Source organism: Gigantopelta aegis, chromosome 4 (genome assembly GCF_016097555.1).
Source record: "Gigantopelta aegis isolate Gae_Host chromosome 4, Gae_host_genome, whole genome shotgun sequence".
Taxonomy (NCBI): domain Eukaryota; kingdom Metazoa; phylum Mollusca; class Gastropoda; order Neomphalida; family Peltospiridae; genus Gigantopelta; species Gigantopelta aegis.
The window spans coordinates 54,123,247-54,148,112 of NC_054702.1; the positions used below are offsets into that span (position 1 = coordinate 54,123,247).

Below are 24,866 nucleotides of genomic sequence, written 5' to 3' on the forward strand. Positions count from 1 at the left end.
TTTCAATGCCAAGATTGCCTTATGTGCCCAATTGCATGAAAAAGATATAGCATATCGACTACCACTTTTTGAAAGTGGCATGAAAAAACAACAACTTTTTCTCTGCTAGCTGTACCCATTTTTAAGGGACTGCATACCACACTTAGAAAGTTAAAGTTTGTTTTGTTTAACACCACCACTAGATCACATTGATGAATTAATCATCTGCTGTGGAATGTCAAATATAGAGTCATCAGAGGAAACCCACTACATTTTTCCATTAACAGCAAGAGGTCTTTTACATGCACTTTTACAAAGACAGGAAAGCACATGCCATGGCCTTTGACCAGTTGGAATGAGAAAAAAAACCAATCAGTTGAATGGATCCACCAAGGTGGTTCAATCCTGTGACGTAAGCCAGGATATAGAGGCAAGCCAGGATAAAGAGGTATGCAAAGTTATAAGAGGTATGTCAGGTAATTGGGATTTGTCAGAATATAGAGGTATGCGAGGCTATAGAGATATATCAGGATACAATCTCAGTCTAATTAAAATTAGCTCCACTATTACATGTGGATCTAACAGCAGCCCATTGGAGCTCATGTCCAGTTGACCTTTCATTCAACCAGTCAAAACCTTACTTGCAAAATCATGCCAGTGATCTGAAAAGAATTTGAAAACATTCGGGATTATGCCGAAGGTATACGAAATAATTCGGGTGAATTACGAAGTATGCCGGAAACTAATTTCAATATAAATTTTTATATAAAATTCGTTTCAAGACTAAAAAAAAAAAGTGATGGTATAGCCATAAAATCTGTTTATACTAATATACAATCCAGAGTTTATTACTGCATTTCCCCCCATTTTTTAAATGTTGAAATAGACCAACAACTTCGCCTATTGCATAAATAGTCTCGACCGATATTTTTTGAATTTGTATGCTCCCGAATAATGTTATAAAAGGCAAAGTGTAATTGGGTGATCTTTAAATTGTTATTTATAGATGAAATGTCACCTGGACATGGGAGTCCATGCAATGCTGTTAGATCTACTGGTGAGACCAGTAGAGCTAATTTTAATCAGATTGGATACAATCTAAGGGGTAAACCAAACTATAGTGCTATGTCAGGATACAGATATATAAGGCAGGATATAAAGGTATGTCAGGTTACAGAGGTATGCCAAGGTTAGATATACACTAACCAAATCCATATAGGCAACAAGCATAGAACTTGTGCATGAATGAATGTTAACGGCACAAAAATATGCATCGGATATTGGGTGGCAGAACTTGTGAAATGCATTAATAAAATGAAAAACAACTGCAGTTCTCTGAGCATGCATAAAACGTCCAATGACAACTGAGGACCCTGATCAACTTAAATTTCAGGGATGTTGCCTAATGAAAGAAAGAAGTGTTTTATTTAACGACGCACTCAACACATTTTATTTACGGTTATATGGCGTCCGACATATGGTTAAGGACCACACAGATTTTTTTAGAGGAAACCCGCTGTCGCCACATAGGCTACTCTTTTACGACAGACAGCAAGGGATCTTTTATTTGCGCTTCCCACAGGCAGGATAGCACAAACCATGGCCTTTGTTGAACCAGTTATGGATCACTGGTCGGTGCAAGTGGTTTACACCTACCCATTGAGCCTTGCGGAGCACTCACTCAGGGTTTGGAGTCGGTACCTGGATTAAAAATTCCATGCCTCGACTGGGATCCGAACCCAGTACCTACCAGCCTGTAGACCGATGACCTGCCACGACACCATCGAGGCCAGTGTTGCCTAATGATGCCGACACATGTTCAATGGGGGAAAGGTCTGGGCTCATGGCTGGCTATGTTAATGTATTGATGCACTGCTTTTTGCTGTGCATGTTTCTACTTATTCAAACTGAAATTACCAGTGAAATATCACTAACATGTGGTGTCCTCACAATTATGCCAGTGGGTAATAGACAATACAAATAGAATTACGTGTATAAATTTATTGCATATGAATTGATTTTATGATCAACATTTAAAAAAATATAATATTAAATAAAATAACACCAATAAGTACACAAGTATATTCTGTATATAAGTGAGGTTATATCCATGAAAGTCGTAGAATGACATAAATATGGTTTGTAAAATATATCAGCATGTGAGATCATTTAAAATACCAGTGTGCATATGTATAAACTAGTCGTAGACAGATATCTGCATTTCCTACAGTTTCTGGGGGTTTTTTTCAAATTAAACAAACTATTTTATCACAATATAAATTTACAATTTTTCTAACCCTAGTACTAGGTCCAATGATTCTACTTCATAAAAGTTTCCATGTTGGGTAAGTCTTAGCACCATGTGTTAATAGTGTTTTATTTAATTTTTTAATTTTTAATTCTTTTAATTTTTAATTTAATTTAATTTTATTTTTTTAAAATTGATAAAGAGTTCTGTAACAATTACTCACTCTCCAAGTCCCTACATCAGATACAAAAAGTGGGTCATTAGTTGTCCTTTACGTACTATGGAAACGTAATGCAAAGACCATAAGTCTTTAGAAAATAGGGAGTGGGGTGTGCAGAATTTTACACCAGGGGTCGCATTTTACATGGCAAGTGTTGTCTTCAGTTTAATAACAAAAATTAGGCCACAAAGGGAAATTGGATGGACACCAAGGTAAGTTGGAAGGACACCAAGGCAAATTTTTCTTTCAAAAGAGGGATAACGAAGGCAACTTAATTTCTATCAAGTGTTGGGGTTGGATAACCAGCTTTGAATTGATTCTCATTAAAGCAATATGCCCTATGGCTGATGTAATACAGTGGTATGTGCTACCAGGCTTTTATTTCTCAAATTTAACTTGATGCCCATGGTTTAGATTTTGGGAATTTTAATGCTGTTTTACCAAAAACTGGGTATTTTAAGTTTCATTTCAAAACATCTCATTAGCCTATAATATTATGATGGGGAAAGGAGAGAATTAGAGAGAGAAAGTGTGTCTGAGAGAGAGAGAGAGAGAGAGAGAGAGAGAGAGAGAGAGAGAGAGAGAGAGAGAGAGAGAGAGAGAGAGAGAGAGAGAGAGAGAGAGAGAGAGAGAGCGAGGGAGGGAGGGAGGGAGATAGAGAGAAAGAGAGGGAGGGAGGGAGAAAGAGGGAGGGAGAAAGAGGGAGAGAAAGGAAGGAGGGAGGCAGGGAGGGTAAACATGTCTAGGTGTGTAACCAAATGCAACATGTTCATTAAGTACTAAACAATGAAAGTTTTTTATCCTTATCCCCAGGTCCATCTTCGAAAAACATGAAATCCTGTAAAATTAAAATAGAAAACACAAAACATAAACATCTAATTTTGATTTCTGTCATATTAAAACAGGAATTAATTAAAAGAGTAATTTAAAAATATATATATATTATACATACAGTTAATAAAAAGAACCCCATCAATTTATGCTCAGACAGTTAATATTAGACCCACTTTCCAGTAATGCAATTCCATGCACAAGTACTACCTTATATGTGTATGTTATATATATATGCATTTATGCATATGAAAAAACCACTCATCAATCAATGAGAGACTGTTCCACAAGCGAGTTTTCCACTTGGTTACGTCATAACGTGAAATGTTTAATGGTGGCTTCATTGAGAACGTAATTCAACTGTCTAAATCTTATATTAATTGTTCGGGAACATGGACAACAAGACTGGTAAGAGTTTGTTTGTTTTGTTTAACGACACCACTATTGTATGGTATGTCAAACATTTGGTAATTTTCACTCTTAGTCTTAGAGAGGAAACCTGCTACACATTTCCATTAGTAGAAAGGGATCTTTTATATGCACCATCCCACAGAGAGGACAGTACATACCATGGCCTTTGACAGACTAGTCGTGGTGCACTGGCTGGGTTGAGAAATAGCCCAATGGGCCCACCGATAGGGATTAATTCTAGTCCGATCATGCATCAAGCAAGCGCTTTACCACTGGGCTATGGTAAGAGTCATCAGACGCGGATCCAGAGAGTTGATCTTGACAACGGGAATATACTTCAAATCCATCTAAAGCTATCTTCAAATATGAAAATTTCCTATCGAGGGGGGGCCCTTCAAAGGCTCAAGACTGGACCCCCCCCCCCCCCCTGCTAAAATTCCTGGATCCGCCCCTGGTCATGAAGCTGATAACGGAACAGAGTTTGTTTTGTTTTATGACACCACTAGAGCACATTGATTTATTAATCAAAACATTCGGTAATATTGACATACAGTTTTACAGGGGAAAGCCGGTAAATTTATCCATTAGTAACAAGGCGAATTAAAATCACGTAATCAGAGTACCTGTAATGATTTTAATGCAAACTGACATTCCCCATATATTTAGCCCGAAAAATAACATAAAACTCTAGGATAATTTAAGATAGCAGGGAAAATTTTGTTTTCAAAATCTTGATTAGCAATATTTCTAGTCAATTTAAAATTGTTTAGCAACTAATGTTTAATATTTTAAAATTTTGTAGCGATCTCTAAAACTTGGTAGCAAATCGTGACGCCATACTAAACAAAATGTCCCATCATGGACAGGATTCAAAGACAAACTTGATGGACTTTACAAAAATACGCAAATTCAAAACTTAAAAAATATCTCTTTATTACCTGTACCTACAGACACCGGAAAAATCAGTATAAGAAAAGCTCTGCTGAAGAACGTCATATTGGAAGCTACAAATGATTGCGAAAAATGTCTTGATGATCACTTATGATCAATCTCAGACTTGAAGCTGTCATTTATCCAGTCGAACTTGGAAAATATATTTCATTGTTAATTCACCAAAAAGCCAATTTGAGTCACATACATGCCCTTTATAGACCTACCCTCATTTTCTGTTTGACTAAATGAAACTTGAATTGATATTCTGACCATGTTTGCCAAAATGCTAACAAGGCCTGAAAAAACTAAATAGGGTAGGTAGGTAGCAATCTAATTAAAATTAGCTCCACTATTACATGTGGATCTAACAGCAGCCAGTTGGAGCTCATGTCCACCAATCAAAACCTTACTTGCAGAATCATGCCAGTGATTTAAAAATAATTTGAAAACATTCCGAATTATCCTGAGGGTATACGATATGTTTCATGTGAATTACGAATGCCTTATTTAGACCAGTAGAACTAATTTTAATTGGATTGCTAACAACACTGCGTAGTCCCCAATGTCCAGGTAACATTTCGTCTGTAAATAATAATTTAAATATTGACCAATCACACTTCGCCTTTTATAACGTTATTTGGGAGCATACAAATTCTAAAAAAATCGGGCGAGTCTATTTTAGTGGCCGCAGTACAGCAAACCATACGTACGGGGTGGGTTATCAGTCTTCAATTTTACTTTAAAAATTATTTATTTATTTATAAAAAAACCCAAACTAAATCAGTCTTCAGTTTTACATTACAAATTATTTATTTTATAAAATAAAACATGTTTTAAGGCATTCGTAATTCACACGAAACATGTCGTATACCCTCAGGATAATTCGGAATGTTTTCAAATTATTTTTAAATCACTGGCAGGATTCTGCAAGTAAGGTTTTGATTGGTGGACATGAGCTCCAACTGGCTGGTGTTAGATCCACATGTAATAGTGGAGCTAATTTTAATTAGATTGGGTAGGTAGGAACTTTTTTCATTTTTTTCTTTCATTTTTTTTAAAAATTCAAATCAAACCAAGATTTGGTTCAGACTTTAGTTTGCTGATTAAAAAACAAAATCAGGTATCATATTTTTTTTTTTTTTTTTTTTTTTTTTTTTAAATTTAATTTTTTTTTTCTTTTTTTTTTTGCTACATTAAAACTAGGGTAGGTCGGGAAACCGGAAACACACATATTTTTTTTTTTAGGCCTAATGATATGTTTTGGGTCCAACTTAACTGAGAATGTGATTTTTTTCTAAAATATCGGGACTGTTTCAAACTCACAAGAAGAAACACTGCTGCCAGAACGATAGCCTTTGTCCGGACGTCAAGGTCCACAGGGAAAGTGACACCAAAGTTCTCCGCATCCGTCAGCGCTTCCTTTAAAATACCCGACCACTGTTTCGTGATCTTCCCAATAATGGCTCCCTCCATCGTTGTAAGCTGAAACACAAATGCTCAAAATTAGCATAAGCGTACAAGATTGGGGTGGGTCATAATTATAAAGAGGACTTATTTTAAATATTTTTTGTTAAATGTGTTACTTCCATCATAATGTGTCCAAACTGCATGCTTTTAGGTGTATTTTTGGCAATGTTCACACCCATATAAACCACACCCAAGCGGGAGTTGGCGGGTATCATACATATATTTATGAAAAGTTTGCTCATCAAATCTTACAAAAAGCCTCATTTGAATAAAGGTTTAGCTATTCAATTTTTCACAAAATTAGCTTGTTTGAAAATTACCCAAAATGATCACGCCCCATTTGCATTGCTGGTGACAAACCAACTGTCATTTTTAAAAATAACTCCTTGGCTATCACTAAGCTTAAGAATTTACTTTCTATTCCAGATAATTAGCCTTCATACATGGAACTGTGCAAACCCAACAAGCAAACTCTTTGCGTGCCCGGGTACACAAGGGAATTAACTGTGTACAGCTACCTTTATTTCAAGAATTATAAAATGGTGCCCAATTTCCGTCATATTAATTTGAAACAATTCAGTATCGATAATTTTCCTAAGTTTTTAGTGGGACGAATCTGTCCGCAGTTCCAGAAGTACAATGTAAGCAAACTACTTTGCACTCTTTTTTTTCTCTTTTTTTCAAAAATAAATCTTTGCAGAATTTGTTTTTCACTTTCAGTACAAGCACAAAATAAAAAAATAATAATAACTAGTTAAATAATTGACTATTATATATTATGTGCATGTATTTGTGCTTGTTTATCTTCTTTTTTAATCAGTGATAGCTTTTTATGTACTTGTGTGAAGTTAAATAAACAACAGTAGGCCTATATATTATAATTATGTATTTGTGCTTATACTGAGTAATCCATACTTTAAATATAAATATATATATATATATAGGTTATTACCAGAGTGTTTTTCGGTATCATCAATATCATATATTAGGAATAAAAATTGTATTATGTATATATGATATTGAAGATACCGAAATACACGAGGGTAATAATCTCTTTATCATATAAGCTCAAGCTTAATACAACATGTTTTTGTAAACTACACGCAACTTTAATTCCAGTCCGCCATTACTAGATATTTAAATGACGTAAGAATATGTGGCGCAGTATATTTTTGAATGGAAATGATGTCAAACTCGAATGGCGTCATTTTGGATGTCCTTACATCAAAATAAAGTTATGCCTAACCTTTTTTTGTTTTCTGAACGCTGGACAGCTTTCTGTGTAAAATTGCCATTGAAATGTTTTTATTTGATGACTATGAATGCATATGTCAATCATGGAGTGTCACCCAAGTACATTTGCTTAAATGTCAATAAACCTAGTGCCGAGACCTCAACTAATTTACACCTAATTTGCAAAGTTATCAAATTCTTAAAGTATGTGATCTGAAAAATATCACATACTTTGATTGCACTGAAAATGTAAGATATTATATGATAAATATATATATATATATATATATATATATATATATATATATATATATATATATATATATATATATATATATATATATATATATATATATATATATATACTTCTCATCAAAGATTTGACATTATCAAAATAATAATAAACATTACAAAAATATGTCTTGACATATGTCTTTCTTTTAGACTTCTATAATGTGTACATGACACCCATATATTATGTATTCCAGTATGCATCTAAAGACCACTGAATTAAAAAATAAATATGGGAGACTATCCCGGGACCCCCTAGCATTCTCTCCCCCAAATTATTTTGACAACCCTCTGAATTCAAATCCTGGGGAACACATTGTTGGGTTGAAAATTAGCAGTCGCCCGGTCACCACAGGCGACCTTTATTGGCTAAGGGCGACTATGAATTTTACAAAGGTAGTCCGTTGGGTGACCATCAATTTTAGGGTCTGGCAAGTATGGTACCAGTTGAAAAAGAAACACACTAAAACTGAATCGAACGTGACAAAATATTACAGATCTGGCAGCAGAAGACATAGAAAATGTTTTATATTTTTACAGTGCCAAAATAATGAATAATTATAACATTCATATAAAAACATATTAATTTATTAGGTTTTAAACCCATACCATCTCAAATAACATTTTATTGGAGGTAAAAGTCCAGTGTAAATTAAAACAAAAATTATTTACAAATTACCATCAAACTGCATAGGTTAACTCTTTTTTTTCTGATACAGGTTTTAAAGCAATTGATGGAACATGCAAGGTAATCTGAATGACAAAACTGTAATACATGACCAGGGCCGTATCTCTGCACAAAGCAGAGTCGAATGGGCATTTGCCAAAATAGTGGATGATTCCATGGATCTCTATCTAGTGCCTCGTCTATAGGAGAAAAGCCACTCTCGATGAAATAATTTACTGGGGATGTCACCCTTCTTGCATCGCCACAAAGTTTATTCCATTTCATCCCTCTTGTATCGCAACAAAGAGGACTGCCACTTAAACCAAGCACAGTTCTACCTTTGTACTGCGTTATATTTTACTTAAGAGACAATGCAAGTCAAGCAGCATACCTCGGCTGTTCTAGCATTTTGCCTTCACCTCGTATAAAAATGAGATTTAATATGTATAATTTAATGGTACTTTGTAAATTAAAGTAACCTTTTTAGTTATACTTGATTTCTTTTTCAATTTTGTTCTATTTGAGTTGGTAATGGTTTAAAACTTAACATGTTTTTATATGAATTTCAACTTTATTCATTATAAGTTAAACACCAATTCATCGGTTTTCTTTTGAAGCAAACTGACTATGTACGGTGAGCACATGGCTATTATTCAACAAAAAACATTCTAGTTTTGATTTTGGCTGTTCAGTTAAATTTCAGTGTGATACTTGGAGGGCTACTTGAATTTGAGAAGTGCCAGTAAGATTTTTCTTCAACTGGCCCTGCTGGCAATCATGGTTTTTATGTTAATTTTCAACCCTGACATTGCCCAAGTACCTCAGACCCAACACACTAACATAGCAGGGTGAAAATGCAATTTTTGTTTTCTAGTCAAGATATAATTTTATATTTACAATTATTTTACAAATGACCATTAAAAATAAAATATCTTGTTTATAAATAGTATGTATGATAATTGGCATATTTATACTACTTGTGAAAAGTATCGCTAATAAATCGAACCATGGACCTAACACCAAAAATCAAACTGAAAATAAAAACCTGAACCGTTCCATCCTTATTTAATTAATACATTTAAAACTCTTGCTCTGTGGTTTCTGCAAACCAATAATTCATGATATTGCACTATTTCCGTTGTGAAATGGGGAATCCACTTAGCACTGACCAATGAGCACTATCGGTTTGCTCGAGAGAATTCGGAAATTATAGCGTCTTACAGATGACGTGTTTCATGTATGACGTCATAGAGCAATATACATGGAGAACAAGAAATAAATATCGACCTCAGCATCCAATTTCAGTCAAAATATTCTGTTTTGCTTCATTAAAACATCACATCAGTCTCATCACAGTGCCGTAATGGCTTACAATTGCACTGACATACGCAATGTCATCAGTTGACTGAGGCTTTTCTGATTTTAAAGTTAAGTTCCAACTCTTGAAACACGTGCTACAACAGAAGCCACATTTGAGGCAAAAACAATTAAATGTTTAATCAACATTGTTCATTTATGTCACACTATAATTGTGATGAACCGATGAACAGAATGGAAGATTTTAAATGTAATTTTCTGATCAACATTTATTGTAACAATAAAGAGGAAGGAAGTGAGGAAATGTTTCATTTAACGATGCACTCAACACATTTTATTTACGGTTATATGGCGTTGGACATATGGTTAAGGACCACACAGATATGGAGAGAGGAAACCCGCTGTCGCCACTTCATGGGCTACTCTTTTCGATTAGCAGCAAGGGATCTTTTATATGCACCATCCCACAGACAGGGTAGTACATACCACGGCCTTTGATGTACTAGTCGTGGTGCACTGGCTGTAGTGAGATATAGCCCAATGGGCCCACTAAGGGGGTCGATCCCAAACCGACCACGCATTTGGTGGTTGCTTTACCACTGGGCTATGTCCCGCCACTAACAATAAAGAATGGTGGCCTCACAAATAGACTTTATTTATGCTTGTTTTACAGGAATAGTGCGAGAATTTCAAAACGAGATGCTAAAACGTAATAATTAATTAATTAATTTTGTTGAGTACAAATATTATATCAAAATTCAGGGCTCAAACTTAACGACGGCACCGACGGCAATTGCCATTATTGAGATATAAATTGCCATAGGTAGAGAGAATGACTGATGGCACTTTTGTGCCATAAAAAAAAGTGCCATCGGTAAAGCTCCTCAACAATGGTAAAATGTATACACCTGGTGTACATTAATTGCCAATATTTAACATTAGCACATTTGAAATGTCTGCATACAACAAAATAACCTTTCAGTCATGTTTATTTGCTGCAAATGTCACTTCAAAAAAAAAAAATGCAATAGGCAGGCTCAAAATTGCCATCAGTGGGCCGTTTCACCCATGGCAATTCTTTAAAAAATTGCCGTAGGAGACAAATTCTTAAATTCGAGCCCTGAAAATTAGTTTCCGTCATGTTCATAATTCACCAGAAGCATTTTGTATATATTCAGCCTAATTGCGAATGGTTTCAAGTGACTGGTAGGGTCCTGCCAGCGAGGTTTTGACTGGTAAAAGGTTTTCTGCACAGGAGTTTCAACTTACTGCTTTCAGATTCACTAGTCACAGCTATATATTAGTAAACCAGCCGAGCTGATTTCACGGGTGGATTAAAGACCATCTTAAACGAATATGGTGCAACATTGGTGGATACACACACACAAACGCACGTGCACAAAAACACTCAAACAAATCTACACGAATCCAAAGATTCCGATATATGTATTAAAAACACACAACAACAAAAAAATAAAACCCCACATAAAACAAGCAGGACAAGTTGCTTACATTATATTTAACATCTCCACAGAATGAACACGGACAGAGTGGCCCTTTGATCCTCAAGATTGAATTATAGTTTTCATCCTGGATGTAGAAGTGTGGGAAGATCACATACCAGCCCTGACAGACGTAGCCGATTATTTGGCCGGGGGGAGACTCCACTGCTATCTTCTGCAAATCAAGTCAACCAAACAGTTTAAAAAGTCCGAACCACATTGTTAACAACGATAAATTACTCTCCTCATTTTATTTACTGTTAGATTTCCTCCACATTTTGTCCAGACAAAAACTGTGAAAACCCCATTACAAGGACACAGATTCCACATACTAGAATATCAGTGTCTGTATATTCAATGTGTTTCTGGTCATCTTAATATTTGTAAGAAGCCCAAACTGAATTTCGTCCTCAAATAATTTCGTATATACGAAAAAACTATATTTTAGGAAATAAAATGAAATTTAACATAGTACAAATATTAGAACAATCAGAAACACGTTTAAAATACAGCCACTGATATTTTATGCAGAAAAATATATTTGATATGTAATTACCCGGTACAGTCATTAAAAAGTCTCTGTTAGTCGATATCATCTTAAACATTGAAGCAAACTCAGGAATGTCCCTTTGATACATTTTTAATGAATTATCGGTCACTATATGTCAAACTTACCAAATGTGCTAATAGCCTATGATTAATAAATCAATGCAGTCTAGTGGTGTCGTTAAACAGAATTAACTTTGATTAGTGGTAATTTTGAGAATGCACTTGGAAGTGTGGATTCATTGTTTTTCACAAATCCACACTTCACACTTCACTGTACGTTCTCCACTACCAAACAGAAACATGCAGGGCTCATGTTGTATCAGGCATATAAAACTATTGCCTAACAAAATAAATCATGCACGGTAAGGTACCAAAACTGGCTCCAGTTGATCACAAACTACACGATAACAAGACCAGAGACCAATTTCACAAAAGCAGACGTCGCGGTGAAAACAAATTGTGGAGAGTGACTAGTTGCACCCTCTTAGATTATGGGAAGTCATTTAAGATATAATAGAAGATAATAAATGAGTTACCAGTTGCTATCAAATTTATTACCAGATTGAAATAATTTTCACTTGTCACAAGCTTTAGCAAGTTCTATTGGTAAGTCAAATTCACAGAAACAGGGACATATGTGTAGGCTAACCTGACTAATACAATGAATCCATTGTAAATGAAAGTTCACAGAAATAGGGACATATATGTGTAGGCTAAACTGACTAATGCCATGAATCCCTTAAAGAGATTGTCCTTTGTTTACTGTTATTGTAAGATGTTTCTCACTAACACAATTGTGTAATGACTAAAATTACATACTAAATACAGATTCATATTTAAATATAGCCCAAACTGGATTCAGTCTCCCAATAATTTAGTACATTGTATATAAATACGAAAAAAATATAGACATGTTTTAGGAATTAAATTGAAGTTTGACCCAGTAAAAACACTAGAACAATCAGAAACACATTTAATATTCAATATTTAATAATTAAAAGTTGTTTTTATTTGTTCTAGGGATGACCACCCCACAACAATATCAAAAAACAAATCATAAATATACATGTACATCCATGTACATGTGGTCATTACTGATAGGTATTAACATCTTGCAGAGTAGTCAAACTGCTATTATTAGGGCAGCAAGAAATTTACTGTCCCTTAATTATCCGAAAATGTATTAACAGAATCAAAAATGAGTAACAGTCAGTAAAAATGTTAACATGTGCTGGAATAAATTTTCTGTTTGTTACCAAATTTAGCTATTTACTAACAGAGTTCAACTCGTCCTCTCTGCAGGGGGTTATTACCATAAAATACAAATGTCATCTCGAGCTCTCAAGTATTACAAATAAATTTACTTAATTTCCATTTATATATTTAATATGTAATTCTAGTAATTAAAAAAGTCCATGTTGGTCAGCAACATCTTAACGAATCAATGACAGCAAATTGAAGACTTTGATTTTAGAAACACTTTATAAAATGTTTTACGCACTTGTAAACAACAGGGAAACATCCAACTGGAGCACCTCAGAGGTCTGTACAAATGAATAACCTCTCTCTTTGAGTTGTCTACAATCGTCATGTTGAACGGTCGGTATCGGCCACAAATATTTCGAGTAAAACAGTCCGTATCTGCAATAATAAAAAAAAGAAAGAAAGAAATGTTTTATTTAACTACGCACTCAACACATTTTATGTATGGTTATATGGCATCAAACATATGGTTAAGGACCACACAGATAATGAGAGAGGAAACCCGCTGTCGCCACTTCATGGGCTACTCTTTTCGATTAGCAGCAAGGGATCTTTTATATGCACCATCCCACAGACAGGGTAGTACATACCATGGCCTTTGATATACCAGTCATGGTGCACTGGCTGGAACGAGAAATAGCCCAATGGGCCTGCAATAATAGTCAGCAGGTCAAATCACAGCAATGCATTTCTGACACACACATGAGAACATCATTCGTTATACGACTGGCTGCTCCTAGGTGATGACCAGGTCACCAATGCCATACATCCAATGAAAAACCAGCACGATCAAAATTGATTACCCTGTGAGGTATAGTTAACTTGACAATCATTTGTCTGTGACACATAAGTTAGCTACAAGTGCAAAGGCTGTAAATAACTTTTAGTCGAAAAGATGTTAAATTTTGCTTAAAACCTGGTTTTTGAGGATATGTAAGAAATAGAATAATACGTTCATGTCCGTTAGATACCATTTATCCCGCAATCACTGTATACATTGGCAAGATATGGTGACTATTGTCCGAACCAAATTGTTAACAACTACGAAAAATTACTCTCCTACCTTTAATTGCCGTTAGATTTCCTCTTAATGTATAAATAAATATACAAGTTTTGTATTGTTATAGCAAAACGTAAAATTATTTGTATTTACGGCACTTCAACAAATGATTCAAAGAGTGTTTATTGAAAATCTACTCTGAAATACTCGAGTCGGGCTTATGTCACATGACCTATATTTTTGGTCAGTGACCAAAAATATAGAGATTTATCTATTGTCCGAACCAAATTGTTAACAACTACGAAAAATTGCTCTCCTACCTTTAATTGCCGTTAGATTTCCTCCAAAGTTTGTCCAGACAGAAATCGCAAAAAACACACTACAAATATACAGATTCCCCACACGAGACTGCAACGATGTCGCTGATATCGTCTTTGCTGAGATTGCTTAGGGAAAAATACATGCAGTTTCTGCCATCTGCCATGTTGCTTTTTTATGGAATGCTCTTCAAGAGGGGTGAAAGCCTCCAAAGTATTTGACACAATTAATATGAAATCAATGATCTCTAGTGGTATCATTAAAAAAATAATAATAATAAAATAAAATAATAAAATAATAATATGATGTCATCGCGTTTGCTTTTATATCATAACATGTTATGACGTTGTTAGATTAAGTCCTATCCTTTCACCCCTCTTGAAGAATATTCCATAAAAAGTTAAAATGGCAGCTGATACAAAATTACAAGCTTTTTTCCCTATGCGCTCTCAGCGAAGTCGATATAGGTGACATAGTTATCATCTGGTATGTGGAATCTGTGTCATTGTAATGGTTTTTTCAAGATTTCTGTCTGGACAGACTTTGGGGGAAACCTAACGGCAATTAAAGGTAGGAGAGCAATTTTTCGTAGTTGTTCACAATTTGGTTCGGACAATAGATAAATCTCTATATTTTTGGTCACTGACCAAAAATATAGGTCATGTGACATAAGCCCGACTCGAGTATTTCAGAGTAGATTTTCAATAAACACTCTTTGAATCATTTGTTGAAGTGCCGTAAATACAAATAATTTTATGTTTTGCTATAACAATACAAAACTTGTATATTTATTTATGAATTAAGAGTTTATAAACGCTTAATGTGACAGAATGTAGCTAGCGTTTTACAATAATGACATCATGCATCTTGTATGACATCATACAGCAAAAGCCTTGCTAGGTTGACAATACTCAATTTGCGTACACAAAACTGGAATAAATAATACTTTTCCGAATATTCCTGTAGAATTGCAGGATAAAAGAAATAAATGGTTAGTGTCTTAAGATATCAGCTTTATCCTGCTCAGGTCAAAAGTAGGAATGAAAATATAGAAAAAGTAGGACAAAAGTAGGAAAACAGCAGGAAAAAGTAGGACTGAAACAGTACGTAGCAACATTATCCATGCTCATACTGGGTATAAATGAATGTCTTAAATCCAAAAAGGTATTAATGAGAAAACATGTAAACCATTTTTTATGTCGCGCTCAGTTTGTATCTGTATTTTTTATTCTATGCACAATAATATGAATCTTATGTAATGGTAATTTGAAATTGTTGTAAACTGTATTAATCGATATTCATGTTTATATATGTACAGTAATGTCAATGCACCTAGGTTGTCAAATTCGGCTAAAACAAAAAGCATATGAATGTGAAATATATAAAATAATGGAAATAGCTGGATGCAGTGCTATCATTGTATGGCTCACGATAACATCATGACTAGCTGACTGCAGTGCCAAAATGATTGTGTTCTCTACAGAGCCTCTCCATGGGTTCAAATAATGTTTTACTGCACCACATTTCGTCTGGGTCTTTTCAATGTAAAATGAGGTAGAAAATTATAAATATTGTGAAATTTTACAGGAGTGATCTGGATATTTTAAGGCTGAAATTCTTTTTTTTTTAAATTTAAAGACTGTTAGAAACAGCATAAATAAATACCAAATTTTGACAGTGATGTGAGAGGCAAAAATACATAAATACTAATGTGAGATAAAGACAATAACTCAAAACCCATGCATGTACAGACTCAATATAGTAGTGCTACAACTCCAGTACTCAGCAGACAGCTTCATCTGAGTATTGAAGGAGAACACTAATTAGAGATAGCAAAAGTAACATATGAGTGTCAGAAATTAAATTTTATCTCACATTTGACTTTCAGAGTGTAAATTTAATATGTTGAGATTATATGCTGCCACAAATTGTGAGATACAGTATATTTTGCTACAAACATGTTTTTAAAAATGTTTTAAAAAATAAAAAATCCCATAACTGTTGACTCTTATAATAACGCAAACAATAAGCACACTTTAACAAAATTGTGCGACATTTTGAAACAAGAAAAAGTAGGAAAAACTAGGTAGTTTACAGAAAAAGTAGGAAAAACTAGGTATTTTACAGAAAAAGTAGGAAAAACTAGGTATACTATAGTGAAGAAAAAGTAGGAAAACTAGGACAAAGACCAAATGGTATGAAAAAGTACCAGTAGAATCACTAGACAGCCTGAATAAGGTTACAGGCAGGATGATACCCTGAGCTACACTCATCTCTTGTGGGTGGGTAACATATTAAATAAAGTGGATCCCATTCTATCTTTTTGAAACTGAAATAACATTTTGCAGTGGTGCTCTTTTAAAACCCCAAACTTCCATGTGGTGTTGTAAGCTTTCTCCAAATAAAAAAAATAAAAACCTGAGAATATACCGGTGGTGTAAATATATAAATAAATATCGCTAGGTTTTTAAAATCTTATATATATATATATACCGTATATATATATATATATATATATATATATATATATATATATATACCGTATATATATATATATATATATATATATATATATATATATATATATATATATATATATATATATACACACACACACATATAAAAGGGATCTCCAGCTAGTACTAAGTAGAGACAGATTAACAAAATAATAACAAACAATTAGGGTTCAGTAGAAAAAACTAATAAAGAAATATAATTTCAAACACTATGAGCAGTCATCATTCTTCACTGTGGATGAGTGTTGGTGTTTTATTTATACATTGACCAGTGTTAGAATCTTACCTTCAGCAGCAAAATACACTTGTTGTCCAAGACTGTTTTTAATAACATACTTATTATTCGTCTCAAATCCAAGAACAGCTGCAATTAAAATGAATAAATATTTAATGACACCCGGGGCCACAGTACACAATAAAATGAATGAATGAATTAATGAATAAATACAATCATCAACCACCAGGTACATGTATCAAACAAAGGTATATTATGATGATCAACATCAATACAAAAGTTCTAATGTTATCAATAAAACACAATTAATGTAAACAGCTGTTAAAGTTATATTCATGAAAGACAACAATTATGCATATCAATAACATACTAATGACAAAAATCTTCTAAAAAAAAAACAACAACAAATGCTATATGGTCACTGGTCAGACGATGAAAACAGTGTATGGAGCTGTAGTAAACACAAAACGAAGAACATACCTGAAAACATTATCACAGATGCAGAACCTCAATGTTAAAGGGGCCATCACTCTCACTCCCCATCAACCCCCACCCCCCACCCCCACCTCTGCAATTGTCCGTGGCAATCGGCAATGCTGCATTTTGTTTTTACGTGGACCATTTTTGATTTTTGTTTTCAAGATTTATTTTTTCCTCATTGTTAAAAATAAAATATACTTTGTGAACTGAAAACAGATTAAAAGTAAATATTAAAACAGTAACTGCACCATAATTACCAAGTATCTGAATCTCAGCACCATCGGGCATGATCGTAAATTTACATGTGTAAATTAGCAGCATTAAATTAAGCAAGTATCAACTAGGTCATTGAACTCTGTGTGTGTGTGTGTGTGTGTGTGTGTGTGTGTGTGTGTGTGTTGGGGCTGGGGGAGCTGTGTGGAAAAACTTACCTTTTAGCTAGGATCTCTGCTGTCTGATGAACGAGAAGTTGGTATACCTGGGCGAGGTATTCTAGATTGGGGGGGTGGATGCGAACTGTGTGTGTGTGTGTATGTGTGTGTGTGTGTGTGTGTGATAAGGGTGGGGGAGCTGTATGGAAAACACTTACCTTTTAGCTAGGATCTCTGCTGTCTGATGAACAAGAAGTTGGTATACCTGGGCGAGATATTCTAGACTGGGGGGGGGGGGGGGTGGATGCGAACTGTGTGTGTGTGTGTGTGTGTGTGTGATGGGGGCGGGGGATCTGTATGGAAAAGACTTACCTTTTAGCTAGGATCTCTGCTGTCTGATGAACGATAAGTTGGTATACCTGGGCGATGTATTCTAGATTGGGGGGGTGGATGCGAACTGTGTGTGTGTGTGTGTGTGTGATGGGGATGGGGGAGCTGTATGGAAAAGACTTACCTTCTAGGAGCTCTGTTGTCTGATGAACGAGCAGCTGGTCTACCTGGGCCAGGTACTCTAGACCGGGGGGTGGATGCGAACTATATCTATGTCCATGTCCTATAATGTAGAAGACAAAGACACAGTTACCAGTCTCACACTGAGCTCATCTCACTGACACTCATCAGTACACATTATGTACAGGGGCGTTCTCATTACGCAATTAGTCGTACCGACTTGTCGCATGTGATCGAATCGTACCGCGAGAACACCTAAATCGGAACGACTTCAGTCTTATACAAGTTGTGTCGGAATCGTACCGATTAGAACATGTCCTATTTCTCATGTCATGACAAATCGTAAGCTCTCAACCAATCAAATCACATCAAAGTACAACCGTTTAGTTTTGCCACTTCCGGCCTTTTTTCATTTGCTTCTAAACATGTCAAAATGTCCAGATTTCATGGGTCCATAAACTCTATTTTCGTCCAGATGTAGTCAATAATTGTTTTGTTACATAATGCCATCAGTAAATTGTCTACATTCATGTTTTCTTTATTTCACTGGAAATTTGTATGCACTTACATTTCCCGCAAAATATATTTAAACTGACGAGCTTTGTTTGATGTCATGAAATCTTATGATGTAATGTCTTCCCACACACACGATTCAAGTCCTTACATCAAAATAAACTAGTGCATAATGTTTTATGTTTTCTGAATGCTGGACAGCTTTCAGTGTAAAATTGCTATTGAAATATTTTTATTTGATAACTATGAATGCATACGTCAATTATGGAGTGTCACCCTAGTACGTTTTCTTAAATGTCAATAAACCTAGTGCCGTGACCTCAATTAATTTACATCTAATTTGCAAAGTTATCAAATTCTTAAAGTATGTGATCTGAAAAATATCACATACTTTGATTGCACTGAAAATTTAAGATATCATATGATAAATAAATAAATATATATAATAAATACATATATATGATAATCTTATAGTAAACATACTCTTCATAGATGGTTAACATCTACCAACACTAAGCAGGATTGTCAAATACCAGTATTTAATCTTCAGGTCGACGACAGTCACTTTTTGGACCCTTGTTTTGGCTTAGTACACAATACATGTAATATAACCAACGGTAATTTTTTGATATGATATATTTGACAAAAGGTACTTTTTATTTCTTTCATCTTTTAAAACCTAAAATTAATATTTTGTTCAGAATTAAAAAAGAAAGAAAAAAGTACCGACCTGTAAACAGCGTTGTCTGCTTGTTATAGAAATTTGACAGGGGTCAAGGTTAGTAGACCAGTTTTTATTTTAATGTGGCAAAGCATTGTAGTAATGTAGCTAATTTTGAATTTGAATGACGTCAGAATTCCACTGACGTCACTTTGCATCTCCTTATAATAATCATAAACTGGGTACATGCATGATGTTTCCGTTTTAAGAATGCTGAAAAATTCCAATGCAAACTTATGACATATATAAAAACTATTTAGTTATAGGATTTCTGGAAGAAGAGAAGATGTTTTAAAATTGTTTTAATTTTCCACTTTTGTGTCCCAAATGGCCAAATTCACAAATTTATATCTTCATGTGCCAAGACTTGATATTTATGGAAGAGAAGATTAAAAAAAAATTGGCTTCTTTTTTTTTTGGTGCTTTTTTCCCCCTTTTGAGCCCCTGCCCTCAGGGACCTGGGAATCAGAATGACCAAATTCACAAATTTACATCTCCATGTGCCAAGACTTGATATTTATGGAAGAGAAGATTTTTAAAAAATTGGCTTTTATTTCTTTTCTTTTTTTGCTTTTTTTCCCCTTTTGAGCCCCTCCCCTCAGGGACCTGGGAATCAGAATGACCAAATTCACAATTTTGTTTCTTCAAGATGGGTCAAGGAAGCTTCCCATCAAATTTAGTTGGAATTGGTATGGTAGAAATGAAGAAATTAATTTAACTGGAGGGTGTGTGTGTGTGTGTGTGTGTGTGTGTGTGTGTGTGTGTGTCAGAATGACTGTATTCACAAATGTGTTTCTCCATGTCAAGGAAGCTTCCCACAAAAGTTGGTTGCAAGTGGTCAAGCAGTTTTGAAGAAAGAATTTTTTTATTTATTTAATGATGCACTCAACACATTTTATTTACGGTTATATGGTATCAGACATATGGTTATGGACCACACAGATATTGAGAGAGGATACCTTCTGTCGCCACTTCATGGGCTACTCTTTTCGATTAGCAGCAAGGGACGTTTATATGCACCATCCCACAGACAGGATAGTACATACCACAGCCTTTGATATATCAGTCATGGTGCACTGACTGGAACGAGAAATAGCACAATGGGTTTTTGGAGAAGAAGTCAAAGATATAATAGTTTAAATGTATTCACTTCCTCTCCAGGAACAAAACGGGCACCTACAATTGATGACATTAACAAATTACCGGTAATCAGATCTATTCATAATTGACCTTTACACATGTAACTTTAGACTATTTGGTTTTATCATTTCTGGAAGAAGAGAAGATTTTAAAAATTGGCTTACATTCCCCCCTTTTGTCACTGCCCCATAGGCCCCTGGGTGGGGCAGAATGACCATATTCACAAATTTGTTTCTCCATGTACCAAGGGAATTTTCCACAAAATGTTTTTGAAATTCAATTAGTCAAGTAGTTTTGGTGAAGAAAAAAAGTTAGTTAGTTTTGTTTAATGACACAACTAGAGCACATTGATTTATTAATCATCGGCTATTGGATGTCAAACATTTAGTAATTAAGAGAGGAAACCTGCTACATTTTTCCATTAGTAGCAAGGGATCTTTCATATGCACCATCCCACAGACAGGATAGCACATACCACGGCCTTTGATACACCAGTAACGAGAAATAGGCCACTGACATGGATTGATCCTAGACTGACGGTACATCAGTCAAGCAGTTTTGGAGAAGTTGAAAATGTGAAAAGTTTACAAACAACGGCATAGATGACTGACAATGGGTAAAAAGTTCTCACAATACATGTATGTCACTTGACTTAAAAAAAAGGGACGATCCTTTTTTTTTTTACCTCTCCCACAAAAATGTGAGTCCATACGCAGGGCTCGAACTTAAGAATTTGTCACCTACGTCATTTTTATTTTTCAATTGCCATGGGTGAAACGGCCTACCTATGGCAATTATTAGGTCTGCCTATGACAATTTTTTTAATGTGCCTTTTCAGCAAATAAATATGAAAGCTTATTTTGTTACATGTAGACATATTTAAAATGTACAAATGTTAAATACTGGCAGATAATGTAGACCAGATGTATCAAGTTTGCTGTCTTTGAAGTGCCGTCCGTGATGCTTCCGACCCACAACAATTTAATAAATATCTCAATGATGACAAATGCCGTCGGTGCCGTTGTTAAGTTCGAGCCCTGCATATGCCTATATTTACTTGTTAAATTTTATTTTGGAGAAAACATCATTGCAATCTGATTTCATGGTGACCATATTACCGATGGTGTAATGATTTTAATTCTAAGATATGGAAGGCGAAGTGGATTTAAGCAAGATGAAGATCAGTGATATAGGGCAAACTGTATGTATTTCACCCGAACTGCCCTAAGGTTGCATAATCCATGCACTCTTAACATCAGTCTCCTTCTAGCAGGATTATTGGCATCATACCTTTTTTTGGTGATTTTTCTGGTGCAACAGACATGTTTTCGTGATATTACGTGGGAAAATCTAAAATGGTGAAAATGAAAGAAAAAGTACAAACTGAGTATGGAATCCTCATTTTTATCTACAATTACTATAATAGACCTATGTAATCGTGTATTTTTTATATAATCGAAGTGCAGGGTGGGGGCGTTATGCTACTTTGTTTCAGGTAATGTGGGGGTGAGAGCAAGTAAATGACAGGAAACATATTTTTGACAGCTGAGAAATTCTTTAAGGAGTCTATAATACCCTGGCCTTGGTGTTTTAGGTTGCAGCTAATGTCTGTTTAATTATCTTTGATGCATTAAAGCTCCAATGTCAAAGTTGAAACTATGTACAATATTTTGTTATTTTTATATTTATTTGTAATAAATTAATGGATCCCATGCATAATCTTTTCATAATTAACTCAATAATAATAAAAAATTTAAGTTTTGTACTGGTCAAGAGGGGTTTACAAAATAATTTGTGGCTAAATATAGCATGGTCACCATCTTTGTTTCTTTGTCAGTTATTTACAAAGTAGGCCTATTATGGAAAAATCTTAGTGTGTGGAATGTGTATGCATAAAACAGTGACATCACTACAGTTAATGTGTGTGATACACTCAAGATTCCCCCCTGAAATACTATCTTTTTTTTCTACTAGTAAATGGAATTATTTGGTTGTAATTTTCTATAGGCATAGCTGAAGGTATAAAGTTTGTTTTAAAGAAAAAAATTATATTTGGTGGGAACCGTCATTATTCACAACTTTGACAGCACCTTTAAACGATTACAATACAATTACAAGAGCTGCTATATCTTAGACTGCACTTTGAGTATTTTGTTTTAAATAAGCACTTTAACAGAAATATGGTGCAAAATGTGACATTTTCAACATTCGAATGTGATATCATAGGGAGACCAGCTTCGGTGAGCATAAGCATTCGGTTCTAAAGCATATCAATATTTATAAACAGACAGTTGTTATTCTAATTTAGCTACCTTTTTATTAGTATTTCTACGCTTCAAATGAGCACTAAACTGGCCACTAACTGAGTAAGTAGCTAAGTTTACTGCATGTGCGTTAAAAACTGTAACATGTTTCAGCTGTTAACTATGTAACTTGTTATTATATTATTTTAAATATTTTAAGGCAAATTACAAAATGGAGTCTTCAAGAACCAATGTTAATAGACAACATGTTTGAAAAACGAATATAACATTTCTGATGTCTTACAATCATGTTCCAAGTTGAGCAACTGAATGATTATAATAATAAAACTGTTTGGTTAAAAGTATAAGCTGCATTCTGAGTTTTAATAAATATATAAACAGACATCCAGAAAGATATTTATGTTAAAACATATTATAAGGACCATATGTTTTTTGTTTGCAAGTAGGCCTATCTGGAGAGAGGTTTACCAGCAGGCCCTGTAACAATCATGTAACTTCAATAACCAGACAGTAGTACAGTTGTCAGTTGAAAACAGACAAAAATAGTGTTTAATATTAAGTTTTCTTTCAAACGAGTCTTTGAAAATCATAGGGGAAAAAATGATATTAAGAAATGTGTTAAGAAGGGTCAAGTTCAATCTTGCTTTCTTTGCTAGTTATAACCTTATTTTTACGAACATTTCTATGAATGTGATAGACATTTCTTTACTTTCTCTATACAAAAGTCAACGATGTCAGAAATCTTCAAATGTACGTACTGTTGCGCACAAACGACGCAACCACCGAAACAGGTTCCTCACCGAAACAGGTCAACGGAAGATAATTTATGTTCAGATGTTTGTTAACATTTAAAAAAAAATAGTAATAATAACCAAAAAATAACCAACACACATTATTAAATTTCAACCTATGAAAATGGATACTATGTTTAATTGAATAATCTATAAATCTGTAACACATTTGGATACAGTTACAATAGACTGAAGCAAGCGTTTGACGTTGAAACGGGGAAATAAAACTAAAAGGCACAAAAATTATGACTCACAACAGTGTAGAATTTAGTTTAAGAATTAAATGTTTGGTGTGTGCTCTGAGCCTATAACGTAAAATAAAGTAAAATACAGTGTCCGTATTCTAGCAATTCAACTGCTTACTTTGAACTTGAAGACCGTTTTTACAAAACCAGCAATGGCCCGATTCACGGCATATAAACTTTAGTTTTAAAATGTTTAATATGACCAAACTACCGTTGTTATGTCGCATGTTTTCATTGGCTATTCTGTCGGAATTCCCTGACGTCATTAATGGAATAAAATAAACGGATGACCTTTATAGGCGTGTAATGATGATGTCAGACGACGTGAGAAAGTAAAGCTAGGTGCCCAGGCCGAAATAAATACCATCCCATAGACAGGATGGTGCATACCACAGTCTTTGATATACCAGTCGTGGTGCATTGGCTGGAACGAGAAATAGCCCAATGGGCCCACCGACGGGGATCGATCCAAGACTGACCTCCCTACATTATTTATTAATTAAGGAAAACGTTTTGTAGTCCTACGTGTAGGGCCTACATGAAAAAACAAATGCATTGTCTTCTTCACTTTGAGAATTTTTACCATTTAAAACCAGTTGTAAATTTTTGTAAATTTTGAAATGAATTCTTTGCCTTTCGTATAAAATACATTCACAGAAAATTATCGAAATAACATTCACAACTACACGAGGAATCGGTGCTAACGCCAACTCGATATAAGTCTGCTTTTAAATCACTATACGGTCTATACCTGTGTCTTTACGTGTATGCAATACATTTTCGTTTCTAATAGGCCTACATTTTCTCTTCTGGAGCCAACCGGCCTCGGTGGCGTCGTGGTTAGGCTAGGT

At 34.6% G+C, this 24,866-nt stretch overlaps 1 protein-coding gene across 1 annotated transcript; it reads right to left on the minus strand.

Moving 5' to 3' along the window:
- Positions 1-1,965: 1,965 nt before the first annotated feature.
- LOC121370758 (phospholipid scramblase 1-like) lies at positions 1,966-24,230 on the minus strand. The gene is made up of 8 exons (XM_041496204.1): positions 24,134-24,230; positions 22,006-22,065; positions 18,346-18,444; positions 17,032-17,109; positions 13,150-13,289; positions 11,110-11,274; positions 5,946-6,104; positions 1,966-3,285 (listed from the first exon to the last, which is right to left on the minus strand). Exons 2-8 carry the CDS (start codon positions 22,037-22,039, stop codon positions 3,220-3,222), a joined length of 741 nt encoding a protein of 246 aa, XP_041352138.1. The 5' UTR covers positions 22,040-22,065; positions 24,134-24,230; the 3' UTR covers positions 1,966-3,219.
- Positions 24,231-24,866: the final 636 nt, after the last annotated feature.

What these genes read in the sequence shown, in the direction of transcription:
- LOC121370758 (XM_041496204.1), bottom strand. Translation starts at nt 22,039, where the DNA reads ATGTCTGTTGCACCAGAAAAATCACCAAAAAAAG. An exon ending in GACAACAGAGCTCCTAGAAG is followed by an intron (nt 17,110 to 18,345) that starts GTAAGTCTTTTC and finishes TTTTAATTGCAG; the next exon opens with CTGTTCTTGGATTTGAGACG. An exon ending in TGGCAGCAGTGTTTCTTCTT is followed by an intron (nt 3,286 to 5,945) that starts GTGAGTTTGAAA and finishes TTAATTTTACAG; the next exon opens with GATTTCATGTTTTTCGAAGA.